A 12,509-nucleotide genomic window follows, 5' to 3' on the forward strand; every position below is an offset into this window, starting at 1 on the left:
TTGGAAATGTAGCCTCCAAACCGGAGTCGGTCCAGCGGGCCTAATCTGACTTATGGGCTAACACCAAAATGCAGGCCCAATCACTAAAATAGAAGCTCGGTTTACTTTTAAAAAATCCTTCAAATTCCACGAACTGGAAAAAAAATATGCAACTTAGTACACTAAACCAGAACAGCATAGACCAGACTAGATACCAGATAATTTGAACTGAGTTTCTAGAGCAATCACATCATCACCATGGAGATATATCACCGTTCAACTCGGAGTTCAGATCAACAACCATATTACAAAGAGCAGCAAAACTTGCCATTACTTCATTCTCTGCATTAGGGCTTCAGTAATATAGCAGAGACCAAGACCAGATACCAGGTAATATGAATTAATGAGCATCATCACCATGGAGACATGTCACCACTCGGTTCAGAGTTGAGATCAACAATAATACTCCCTCTGGCCCATACTACTTGTCGCAGAAACGACTGAATAGACACACTAAAATGTGTCTGGATACATGCAAATCAGTGACAAGTAATTGGATGGAGGAAGTAGTACAAAGGGCAGCCAAAATTAACCATTACTTCATTCTCTGCTTTACAGCCTCAGTAATACTATACTACAGGCTAATAAGCAATTCTCCAAATGAAATGATAGGGAGCAGGAATACAGTTATCCAAGCAAAGCAGCAAGTTGGTATGATCTGACTGTAAGTAAAGCTCTCCTAATCCCTGCAAGGATGCACACAAGAACTTTAGGTACGTCCGTTGGTGCTCACCGCGGATAACCCACATGAAGGGAGCTGTTTCTCCACATGAAATCTATTTGCATGGGAATTCTAGCAAAGGGTCTTCCTTTCTGTTTTGAGGCAACAAGTCAGACTGTTCCAGACCACAACTTCCACGATTCAGTAACAGGGTTCCCACGCAAATGTTTGACAATTATTTATAGTCTAGGAACTTCAGAGCTATACAACAGCATACGGTGGAAAGGAAATATATTTGCATTTCTCCACATTAAATCTATTTGCAGGTGAATTCTAGCCAAGGATTCCTTTTTTGTTTTTGTGCAATAGGTCTGCCTGTTCCAGATAAGCTTTTCATGACTTCCACACTTCAGTTAAGTGTTACTAGGCCAATGTCAATAATTATTCTTAGTCTGAAGAATCTAACAGAAAATAACTCAACATAGGAACTTCAGAGCTACGGAGTATACAGCAGCATACGGTGCCTGAGGCTAACTCAGGCTAGAAATGCTCTTCATTTTCAGTACCGATCAAGCATAGTCGCTTAATGTTTTTACCTGAAAGCTTACATAGTCCACTCAGGATCCCGGGGACTGAAGAAGGAAGCGATGACCTTGGAGTTCAGCAGCTTCAATGCGAGCCCAGACTCGATGCATCTTGGGGTCTTGTACTGGTTAATAGAACTGCCTTGACTAACTAACAGATCCATCAGAGCATCAAACGCTCCGGCCTCAACCAATCGTATTTCCAGAGGGCCTACCGACTTGTCATGAGCTCTGCAGCGCCTGTAGATGTAGTCGAGCGACTCCTCGACTGAGATGCAGCAGCTCTCAAGGAGCTCAGCATCCAGAGGCGTCACACCTTCGCTGGTGGACTTGATCTCCCAGAAGAGGACGTAGTGGCCAGGGACAGTGGAAGTATCTGTGTAGCTAGTGTACTCCAGGAGGATGTAGTTCCGATCCTCCAGGATTTTCTTGGAACGAGTGACACTATTGTGGAGATCCTCCTCGTTGGTCTTGTCGGAGTCGATGCTGAGTATGACGTTTCTCCGGCAGATGAATTTGAACTGTGGTGCACAATTGTAGAAGCCTGTCACCTGAAGCACATCGCCGACCCTATACCTGTAAAGACCTGGCCAAAAGCAGAAACTCAGAGTTACTTCTAGTCACACATATGTATGTAGAGAAGAACAGGAAATAGTAGTCTAATTTCTGCTGCCGTGCTAGCAGCTTATCCCTAATGTTTATCATGCTGGGAGCGATCGTTTCAATTATTTTTCAGCTCTGATGTACCACTGTAGAACAGGTGCTACTTTTGAGGTTTCAGTTCATAACCCATCATTTAAGTTTAATAACTGACAAGGAACCTTTAGGCAAAAACACATTGGTTTCAACAGATATTATGTTCAGAGAAATGAGGTTTCAATGAACGATGGGCATTACACAGATAATGGTGGAAAAATACATGAGTCCTCATTCCACAACCATATTATGGACAAGAGTTGATATTGCAGGAGTTCTTACCGGAAAATGTGGTAACCACAAGCTCATAGTAGCATCCGACCTTGACATCCACCAGATTAACAAGCTTATCATTCTCCACCACCTCATCCTCCTCCATCACTCTGAGGCCATCCTCCAAAGGTATGAACTCAAAATAGGCCATGTTTGGGAGGATCGTGTAAGACACGTCAGTGGGTTTACACAGTGGCCTTAGATTGACACCAAAATAGCTCTCCGAGGAAGCATACATGGTGCAGACCAAGGGAATCCTAGCACCACTATAGAACTCCAGCATGGGGATGTATTGTGCCATTGTGCCTGTAAGAACAGCTTCGATGTACTTGACATTAGGCCATAGCCTGCCTAGAATCCCCTTCCATGGCCCACAGCTGCAGATTTCCTCAAGCTCATCAGCTAGCTCTGGGTTGGGCAACGCAAGAAAGTGCACCATGGCCAACCGACACGCAGTATCGGTGACACTGGAATTGAGTTTACCAAGCCGTATGTCGTTAACAAGGTCACACCAGTACCGTTCAAGAAAGCTGATAGACCGAAGGAATGCTGAGGCGAAGACTGCCCCGAGACGAAGGACATGCTGGCGTTCGACCAGGCCACAGAGCAGCTGACAGTACATGCTCTGCTGGCTGTCAGGGCAAAGAATTACCTCATCAGGACTGGTGTAGTTGTTGTACAAGTCGTGTTTGCGGTGCAGGAAGTGAGGGCTCTTGTAATAGCTAGTGAGGACTGATCGAACTGGAATGCCAGAACTTGTGAGTGTTTCCGCTTTCACAAAGAGAAGATACATGGCCTTCCCTTCATCAAGGCCCGACACATACCTGCAGATTCAAGCAAGGAGTTTTTTGTTAAGGTATAAATTGACTGCAGAACTCTTATTATTATTATACCTATAAAACATACATGTGTGACCACTATGGATACAGCCAGTGATTCCCCACAAAACAAAAAGGATACAGCCAGTGAAGAAAGCAGTTAAATAATTCAAGACATGTAGGGGTACCCTAGGCAGTCAAGTCTAAAATTCAGCTATGAGTCAAATTATATTTGAAAGCCAACAGCAAGAATTTGAGAAATAAAAAAACTACCTGCAATTAACAGTCAATATGTTGTGAACCACAAAAATTGCATAGAAAACAAGAGCTTACTTGTTCATTATGGGCATCAGCAGACTATAAAGGTAGGTTCGGCGGTCAAGATCCTCAGAGATGGCTGGCATCAATCTTGGCTCACCCCGAGAAGTTCCAGAGCTAACAATGATAGTAAAAATTCGAAGGAACGATCATCAAACAAATAGTAACTACTACTACCAACAGAAAGTTCATCCAACACAACAAAGGGGATTATTCGAGCTATGCAGGACTGATTTTCCATTCCGTTTTTCTGTCTTAATGCAAGGCATGCACACCTATTCTTCGTGTTCTCTAAAAGGAAAACTTCTCCCATGTCTGCGACAAAAATAGTGCCTAGGAAGTTTGGTATATCATTTTTTCCAATGTTGTTAGCAGACACAACATTGAAAAATTTAACAGAGCAGTGCCATAATGTCCTCCTTTGTTTACATATCCCTTCACATGAGATCTTAAGAGTTACACATGAAAATAGCATGCATGGAATCATTTTATCATACTATCTTAGTTTACATTTTGAGCCTGGCACATGCTAAAGCAACCAATTCACTTTGTAAATCTAGGATTGGAGCCTTGCAGTTGCAGTAACTAAAACCAGCCTTACAAGTTGCAGTAACGTTTATTTTCTCCTAGTAGCTTCATAATGACATCAGACACTTCCATCAAGGCCAAGTAGAAGTAGGGTGGAACGAATTTCCAACAAAAATATATGTTGTTTCTTTCTATATATAACATATACCTGCAAAAACAAATGCTAACTATGAGAGCAAGAGAATTAGAGGCGCACCTTCTCAGAAGCTCTACAATTCGTTCTCCACATAAAATTGAAGAATCCTCGCCACTTGAGATCCTCGCAATGTAGGGCTGGACCACATCATATGTCACTACTGGAACATTTCTCATGAAGGTGGAAATATTTGTGGATCCATTCATGAATTTTCTCAAGTATTCACTAGCCTGATTCCTCTCAAGGATTTTTGTCAGTATAAGCTGTTGGGCTTCTTTGGCATTCACTGCCAACATCTCAAGCTCTTGAAGAGCATCATTTATCTTATAGCATGGCTTATTGTTGTCCATAATGCAAGCAAAGGAAGAATTAGAAATGGACCTAAGTAAAAGAGGAGGGCAGGGGCTCAAAGTAATAGCTTCTGGAGCTTGTTTGCCCCTTATATACTGCGATAGCGCGTGATCATGAGAAGCATATCTACTTAATACTTCCACTTTGCCAGAGAGATTCTTGGCCAATAAGATAATGCAGCCCATCTGCCATGTAAGATGATCCACTTATTATCTTTCTGGACATGACAATATGTTTCTATATTTTTGGAACTCCCACTATTATTGTTCAACTGAAAAATGTAAAGGAACACAATGACATGATGAAATTTTATCAAGTTGTGTGTGCTCCATTACCCATTATTACTTGTGACATGCAACTCCACCTCTCAGTATGTACCTTTCAAGAACTACATCGCATTTCCCTCGATGAAACCATGCAAAACATATGTCATGGCCTTGAAATATCTTAACAACAAGCAATGAGTACTTAGGTGACATATAGAGACTAGGAAAAGACAGTGTGCATGATCATATGGTTAGGCCAAGAAGGATGGGAGCAATTAGAAGATCTTAGAAATGGCACGAACAATGTGCCCTCATATGATTCATCTTTATTGTATAAACTGTACCATGATGTCTCCTTATCTAGAGTTGGCAATTTAAAGACTAATGTCTTTTGATGGAGATGATAACCTGCTAGGAGAGCAAAAAGCTTAAAATAGTAATTCATTTATTGACTGATTATAGGCTTATATCACTGTTACAATCTCTTCTGGAGTAGAGAGTAGAGACCATCTGCTTGTGCATAAAATCGGAATTAGTTACCAGATCCATGCAAGCGTAGTGCAAAATATTAAGTGTCACATATTCTTAGAAACAGCAAGCATTAGAAAGAAACATCATGTATCAAGCAATCCAATGGACCTGAGCATCATCGCAAAATATCCAGGCCATTTTTGGGTCAATCTTGTAAGAAACCGAGCATGGAGATACTGGCAATAGCAAATCAACCGTACAGGCGAACAGTGGAGGAACTACTCAACAATATTGTGAGGGAAAAGGTACACATGAAGCGACAAGGATAATTGGTAACCAAGCAAAAGTTACCAATAATGCACCTAAGGAATACATATCATGTAGAGCCATGGTTGCACGCAATCAAACAGTATAGTAAAGTGGGCACCATCAAAGATAAGAACATGTTTTATCCACTTTAAAATTTATTCTGGAGAATTTGTATCGACATTGAATGCTTCATGGATAACCCAGAACACTAGGTGTGGACACCATATTATATGCTTAGCTGTGTTTCGTAAGTTATAGGAGCATGAATTACAGTGGATCAAAACTAACTAGGTCCCCAGTTCCATTTAACCAATAAAACATTTGGCCATAATCAAACACCAATTGCAATACTACGTTCATGCCAACCGGATGATCCAAGGATTAGTCAATAATCACAAGGCCAGACTGTTCTGAAAGGTAAAGAAACATGCATATGAATTACTCAATTAGTTCAATTCTCCAACTTTAACATGATCAGAAAGGTCATTTATGCAGCTGAGTTGATGGAGAATTCCCCAATCAATTTCTCTCAATTGGAGACCGCATTCCCCCTACAGAAGTGAGAAGTCCGGTCCGTACTATACGTTAGCCTATTCCGAAAGGTGACGTCGACAGAATAAGCATGTCCATAACAATTTGTAGGCATCGTGGCCATCTATGATATTCTCTAGTCAACTCAGGATAAAGGGTGTGCTTTCATGGTTTGAGGATGCTCGCCGCATATGTTGCACTCCCAATGGTGGTTCCTTGCTCCTCATCCATTAACTATGTACGGAAAAAGAGTAACATTGCACATATTCTATGCTAAAGTTGCAATGCTAAATGAAAAAAAAAGGTAAGCTGTTCAATCTCTCATGACCTTGTCCTTGCCATACACCCTTGTTTTTCCTGATCCTTGTCCTTGTGAGATCTCTCCTTCTCACTCGACTAAAAAACCAACATAGATGTTCTTTTGGAAGCGGCCAACTTGCACCCACCATGAACAGAATAAGGACAAGTGCAATAAATGAACTAAAAGTACCCAAGAGACGTAAACGCTGCATGGTTTTGGTGGTTTTGTCATTTAACCAGGCACTTGGTGGGCGCAACATTAAGCAAGAAAGTGATCTTCATCCCAAAAGTAAAAGGAACAAATCTTTCCGTATATTTTCCCCGAGTATAAATCATTCAAGTCACAATCATCCTAAAGCCAGCGTGCTACAAAATATCTACGTCCAATCTCCATTCTCCTAAAGTTTTTCAAGAAAAAATATCACAGCTAAATCATGTGAGAGAAACAGTGTGTGAAGGCTTGCAGTATTCACTAATAAAGAACTATACATAATGCGGCAGAACATAAATCTGGTTGCTTTCGAGATTAGATCGATCATGGATGCCACCATAAAGAAATGGTGGAGGAGGGCACTTTCATCATGGAGCTGTGGGCATGCTTGACGAAATGCAACTGTGCTTTTGAGAAATGCTGGCCTTTTGTGTTCCTCTTTTACATCAAGAACAGTAGGGTCCTGGACTGTGTGTGTCTGCCTAGCCCAGTAGCTCCTCTTTGGAGGAGGGTGGTGGATGTGTGGTGGACGTCAAGGAAGGAACTACACCTTCCTATCCGCTGCTAGGTAGGAGAGCACCTACAGTTGCAAGCTGGTCTTTTTGTAAATGGCTGGATCTTTCTTCAACAGCCCCACACGCTTTTGTAACTGTAATCTTGGGGACTCTAAACTTGGGTTGATAGTGCTCGCAACCTTGTGCCAATGTTAACATGCTAAACTAAAAACTCAGTGAATTTCTCAGGGCTACCTGGGGATATGTTATGTTCTTTCTTTTCATCCAGAAGTCGAAGTATTCCCTTTTGAGTTTCAAATTTACTCTGAGCTTTCTGTTTCCAAACAGCCCATGGTGCTAGGTTGATCCCCTTCACAAATCAAACGAACTCATTTGATGTCCCCCAATGTAGCTCCTATCATGAATCAACCATGTAAAAATTGTTTTACCAATTTTTTACTATCGTAAGTCATATTTTTTCGCCAAACATGTACGTGGATTTATTCATATTTGGAATAAGCCACCAGTTGCTGGCTACAGAAGGCATGATTTATACTCTAGCTACAAATAGGCTTGCCAATTTTCTATGATAATTTTTTCCACTGTGTCACTAACTAGACAGGCCAATAGAACAAGTGCTAAAATGCAGTTCAGAATTCATGCATATTCTCAGTAAGAAATACACCAAGTCTACTGTTTCATCTTAGAAACATAGGCAAATTGTAGGCAAAGGTACAAAAAAACATGATTGATTCTTCAATTAAGGTTTACAGAAGAATTACGCCCAGTCCACAACTTTATCATAGCTAACATGGACTACTTGTAGTCAAGGCATAAACAACCATAACAGATTCCTCAAATAAGGTTTGATGTGGCTCAATAAATATCTAATTCTAGCAAAATCTTCCACGCAGAGCTCATCTACTGCTTGATCTCAGCCCTCTTCTGCTGCCAGAGCCTGTCCAAAGCACCATCAGCATCACCCTGCAGGCCAGATGGTATAAGAACCAATGACGGAGTTGCAGCAAATGATCATGTACAAATAAGACACACTTAATGAAATCGCTCATTATCTTTGTACGGAGCAACCAAAACCAAAAGATTATCAGTATTAACCAATAAGCAACAAGAAAATTACTAAATGGGCACGAATTCACCACAAGACCAGTAGAAAAGGAGGACATTTAGAGCAGCCAAGTTACCAATACTCATGCACAACTGATCAAGTATATCTGAATACATGTAACTCAGAAGTAACAAGGTTCATCTAGACATAATTTTGAAATGCTAGAACAAATTGGCGTTGATTCAAGATAACCTCAGACTATCGTATGTGTACTACTGTAGATAAAAGAAGCTAAATAAATGAATAAACCTTCAATTTGAGTAGCTAAGCAGTTTCATGCTACTGCCTCGTAAAAAAATGCTTTAGTGGAATTTTGCTAACAATATTACTTCTAAGCTTTACAGACTTTAATTTGTCAGACTAATATATAGAGTCACGCATGCAAAGGATATTTTAAGAAACTGATGTCACACACATCAAGCCATCAACGGAACCACAAGCATGTTACTACCATGATCAACATTATTATGATCAGCTAGACAGAAAAGCTAATGCTAAACAGAAATCCCACCAAAGAACAATCAGAAGTTCAGACCATAGAGCATCTGGATCCTTCAAACAATGTGCTTTAAAACAAACGCTTGGTGTCAGGATAATAGGGGTAAATCACCTGGCCACGGACGAACCCAGAGAGAGCAAACGTGGTGAAACGACCATCATACAGCCCATTCTCATCCACATGCCCAATGTTGATCTGGACAGAAGCGTGGTCCTTGGCAGTTATGATTCTGTTTGTGGCAGAGCTGCAGGAAACAATACAAAGCAAATATGAGAAAGGGTTATCAACACCGAGGTATTTCACCAAGAATGCAACTATACGTACCACTTCCTGGGGACATAGAGGTCGACCATCTTACCCTCCTCGTTCTCCATGGTGACAACTGGAGGGATGTTGGAACACTGCTGCTGGTCATCAAAGAAACACACTCATATTTAGCAGCAAAACCAATGGCAAATGATGCTACAGTATAAAGAAGACAATTACAAAAGCTAGCTCTACAGATCAGACACAGAAACAAAAAAAGCCATGAAATGGTTTATTCCAGAGAGCACAGCCGCTGTAGACACCCAGCAGCACTGAACTATGCACCACAGATTTGAAACCAGACCACAATGGCTGTCCAACTAGGGAAAGTTTTCTGGTCCAAATTTCCATCCAAATACCGTTTTGTTAAAAAAAGGGTAAAACAACATTTTATTGATTGTGTTTGCCAGGCTGGAATACAAGACCCCAGTCCTGCACCAAGCAAGCATAGTATGAGCTATGGACCAACGGCAAACTTGGTTTGGGTGGTTTTTGTGGCCAAGGAATGAACTAAACTTCACATAAATGATGTAACCGGACATATAAATTAAATAATGAACACAACACAACTAATTATAAAAGCTATAATGCGCGCCAAAATTATCCAAGCAATCCCCACGCCCAACCAATCTTCAATGATGAAGTTATGATAAAAAAAGATCAGCTATCATTATCAGAAAAAATGATCCCCCACTCGCTGATTCACACATTATAAGTGAAATTAACGGTAACCCAGAGTTAACATTGCCACGAAACAATCAAAAAATACCTTCCTATAAGGTCTAGCGATTACAGAAGAAGACTATAGCGTCCTCTAGGGATCGAACGGGAGGAAATTCGCAGCAATAAACAATAAAATTATGCATAACTAATTCTAACGGATGCTAATCGGTATACAAGTAGAACACAGATTTTGCGTGGTCAACCAAATCATCCACAGATACATCATAGATAGCTCTGCGGCGATCTGACGTGCATCTGGCACGGGCCGAGATTGTCGAGGGTAAACAGCAGAAGGATTTGGGAGGTTGGAATCGCGACATACCTCGGTTGAGGGAGGTAGGAGGAGACGGGCGCTGCGGCGGCGACGTTGGGCAGGGAAGGGGGCGCACGGTGGCCGGATTTGGATTTAATACCTACATAAACCCTAGGCCTTTTCCCTTTAGATTCTAATGCAGTTATCAACTGGGCCTCCATAAAGGCAATTGGGCCTCTCTTTTTTTTGCCAGATCAAAATTTCGCATTTTCTTTGGGGTCTTCTTGCCGTTGGCTAAATAAGTTGTGCCGAAGCAATTCCGAAAAATGTGGCCACCAAAATAGAGAATGTTGGCCAAGTGGGCAGTGCTAGAAATCCTTCGGAGGCTCCAAACTTTCCAGCCTCCTACTTGCATGCGTGACACTGTTTACTTTCACCTGAAATTTAGAATTTGCTTGTCGCAGCAAAAATCTCCCGCTTTTGCTTCATTGATGCAAAAAAGGTTCAACTAAAATAGAAGGAGTGGTGCGACTCGTTCAGACTTTATTTCGTCGCAGCAAAAAAAAGTCCCACTTTTGCTTCATTGAAGCAAAAAAAAGAAAACAGTTCACGTAAATACAAAAAAGGAAAAGACATGTCGGACGGAGCAAGCCGGGACTCGCCGGAGATTCACCGGAGACATCGCCGGTGCGGGATGCTACGACCAGCAACGTTGCTGCTGCAAGCCAGGGATGATGGTGCTACAAGCCGGGACGGCGACGCTACCATCTGGTGGAGGCGGTGCTTCAATGAGTGGGCATCGGTGGTACGATGGTACAATATTGTTGCTTCAATTGTTCCCCTATTCTGCGACTTTAGTAGAAAAGTTTTGGAACAAGGTCTCCGGCGATGTTCTCCGACGAGGTCGTGTTTTTAGTACAAATGCTGCAATGCTATAACAGTGTATTATTTTTACTACAATTGTTTTGTCATGTTGCTACTTTAGTACAAATGTTTTGCTACGAGATCTCCGGCAAAGTACGGTGCTCCGGCGAGGTCTCCGGCAAAGTACGGTGCTCCGGCGAAGTCTCCGGCAAAGTACGGTGCTCCGGCGAGGTCCACAACCGAATAATCTTTGTGTTTTTGTTTTCCGTCGAACCGTTTTTTTGCTTCAATGAAGAAAAAGCAGAGCTATTTTTTTTTGCTTCAATGAAGTAAAAGTGGGATTTAAAGCAAAAGTGAACAGAAAACCCGATCTAACGACTCAGATTGATTGAATCCAACGGTAGATAATCCGAAGGTTGGGAAGTTTGTAGCCTCCGGAGGATATAGAGCATTTCCCATCTTGATTATACATATACCATTGCATGTCTCCTGGTAATCAACCCCCGTAAATGGTCATACCGAGCAACAAAAAATCCCAATTTTTTTTTTTTGAATTTTAATGAGAACTCCTGGTAAATGGTCATAACGAGAAATTTGAATTCAAATTTTAGTTTTAAAATTTATTTGGTAACTAGTCAGGATTTTACGGTAACCATCATGACATACCACGAACGCCGGTAAGATCAGACATACTGTACATGATGTACATTTATGATTACGAGTACATAGAAAACTATTGAGTGAGTTTCAAAAAAAAAAACTATTGAGTGTAGAGAATGTTGTGCCCAAGCTGTCATTTGCGTAGCAAGCCATTTCTCCAGCTCAGCTGTAGGAGTGGTAGTGGAGCCCCAATCCTAACAACGGCCTGAAAGTCAAACGCCAGAGTGGGCGCCCACCCGTCAACCTGACGATCCCTCCCGCGTGATTGTGTTGTTTAAAACCCATCGCATCCCCCTCCTCTCTCCCAGACTCCCTTTGGTCGTCTCCCATCCCAGGTCATAAGCTCTCCGCACGTCGACCTCGATCGATCGTGGGACTAGCGACGTACCGCCATGGCACAACGCGCTCTGCCTCTGCTCCTCCTCCTGGCCGCCGTCGTCGTGGTCGTCGCCGCAGCGCCGTCCCAGGGCGAGTTCATCGAGCTCGGCTCGAGGCGGTGGTTGCAGGAGATGGGCGCCGTGGCACCGGCCGAGGGCCCCGCCGCGGCCGACTCAGGCCTGGGGTACATCAGCTACGGCGCCCTGTCCGCCAACACCGTGCCGTGCTCGGAGCGCGGCCTGTCCTACTACAACTGCCAACCCGGCGGGGAGGTCAACCCCTACACTCGCGGCTGCTCCGCCATCGCGCTGTGCCGCGGCTGATCGGCCCGCCCTTCCTTGCCGCTACCTTCTGGCGTTTCCTCCAGCCACTGAATTGCTTCTCTTTTCTTGCCATTCTTTTTTGTTTTCTTCCGTTTTGCTGTAATTCGTTGCTGCCGTCGTCGTCGATTGTTGGGTTGCGATGTATACTATACATGTATGCTATATGATTGATACTGCTTAATTACGAACATTCACCTCAGCGACTGAGCGTTCGAGTATCCAAGCGTGGTGCTCGTATATGCAACCTATCGCCATTGATTCGCTTGTTGGAGCTTTTCCGTTTGTATACCTGCATTGCGTGGTTCTATGTTTCGTGCAAGGAGTAGCATTA

At 42.6% G+C, this 12,509-nt stretch overlaps 3 protein-coding genes across 4 annotated transcripts; 1 reads left to right on the plus strand and 2 right to left on the minus strand.

Moving 5' to 3' along the window:
- Positions 1–621: 621 nt before the first annotated feature.
- LOC124672959 (probable indole-3-acetic acid-amido synthetase GH3.11) lies at positions 622–4,463 on the minus strand. The gene is made up of 5 exons (XM_047209109.1): positions 4,174–4,463; positions 3,405–3,506; positions 2,263–3,077; positions 1,297–1,870; positions 622–725 (listed from the first exon to the last, which is right to left on the minus strand). Exons 1-4 carry the CDS (start codon positions 4,461–4,463, stop codon positions 1,305–1,307), a joined length of 1,773 nt encoding a protein of 590 aa, XP_047065065.1. The 3' UTR covers positions 622–725; positions 1,297–1,304.
- A 3,227-nt stretch (positions 4,464–7,690) lies between these two features.
- On the minus strand, positions 7,691–10,088 carry LOC124676282 (40S ribosomal protein S21-like). 2 transcript variants are annotated; one of them, XM_047212365.1, is made up of 4 exons: positions 10,023–10,088; positions 8,996–9,075; positions 8,783–8,915; positions 7,691–8,030 (listed from the first exon to the last, which is right to left on the minus strand). In XM_047212365.1, exons 2-4 carry the CDS (start codon positions 9,043–9,045, stop codon positions 7,968–7,970), a joined length of 246 nt encoding a protein of 81 aa, XP_047068321.1. In that variant the 5' UTR covers positions 9,046–9,075; positions 10,023–10,088; the 3' UTR covers positions 7,691–7,967. The 2 variants fall into 2 exon arrangements, with proteins under 2 accessions (XP_047068321.1, XP_047068322.1); XM_047212366.1 differs by having other exon boundaries at positions 8,996–9,078; positions 10,023–10,085.
- Positions 10,089–11,869: 1,781 nt separating this feature from the next.
- Positions 11,870–12,178, plus strand: LOC124677078 (protein RALF-like 33). Its single transcript, XM_047213071.1, has one exon. It carries the CDS (start codon positions 11,870–11,872, stop codon positions 12,176–12,178), a length of 309 nt encoding a protein of 102 aa, XP_047069027.1.
- The last annotated feature ends 331 nt before the right edge of the window (positions 12,179–12,509 follow it).

Source organism: Lolium rigidum, chromosome 7 (assembly GCF_022539505.1).
Source record: "Lolium rigidum isolate FL_2022 chromosome 7, APGP_CSIRO_Lrig_0.1, whole genome shotgun sequence".
Classification (NCBI taxonomy): Eukaryota; Viridiplantae; Streptophyta; class Magnoliopsida; order Poales; family Poaceae; genus Lolium; species Lolium rigidum.

Bases quoted from the DNA above. Each gene is read 5' to 3' on its own strand.
- LOC124677078 (XM_047213071.1), top strand. From the start codon at position 11,870: ATGGCACAACGCGCTCTGCCTCTGCTCCTCCTCCTGGCCGCCGTCGTC.
- LOC124676282 (XM_047212365.1), bottom strand. From the start codon at position 9,045: ATGGAGAACGAGGAGGGTAAGATGGTCGACCTCTATGTCCCCAGGAAG. The intron at 8,916-8,995 runs GTACGTATAGTT...TGTTTCCTGCAG, and splicing joins CTCTATGTCCCCAGGAAGTG to CTCTGCCACAAACAGAATCA. The intron at 8,031-8,782 runs GTGATTTACCCC...TCTGGCCTGCAG, and splicing joins CTGGGTTCGTCCGTGGCCAG to GGTGATGCTGATGGTGCTTT.
- LOC124672959 (XM_047209109.1), bottom strand. From the start codon at position 4,463: ATGGACAACAATAAGCCATGCTATAAGATAAATGATGCTCTTCAAGAG. The intron at 3,507-4,173 runs GTGCGCCTCTAA...TATCATTGTTAG, and splicing joins ATTGTAGAGCTTCTGAGAAG to CTCTGGAACTTCTCGGGGTG. The intron at 3,078-3,404 runs GTAAGCTCTTGT...TTGAATCTGCAG, and splicing joins CTGATGCCCATAATGAACAA to GTATGTGTCGGGCCTTGATG.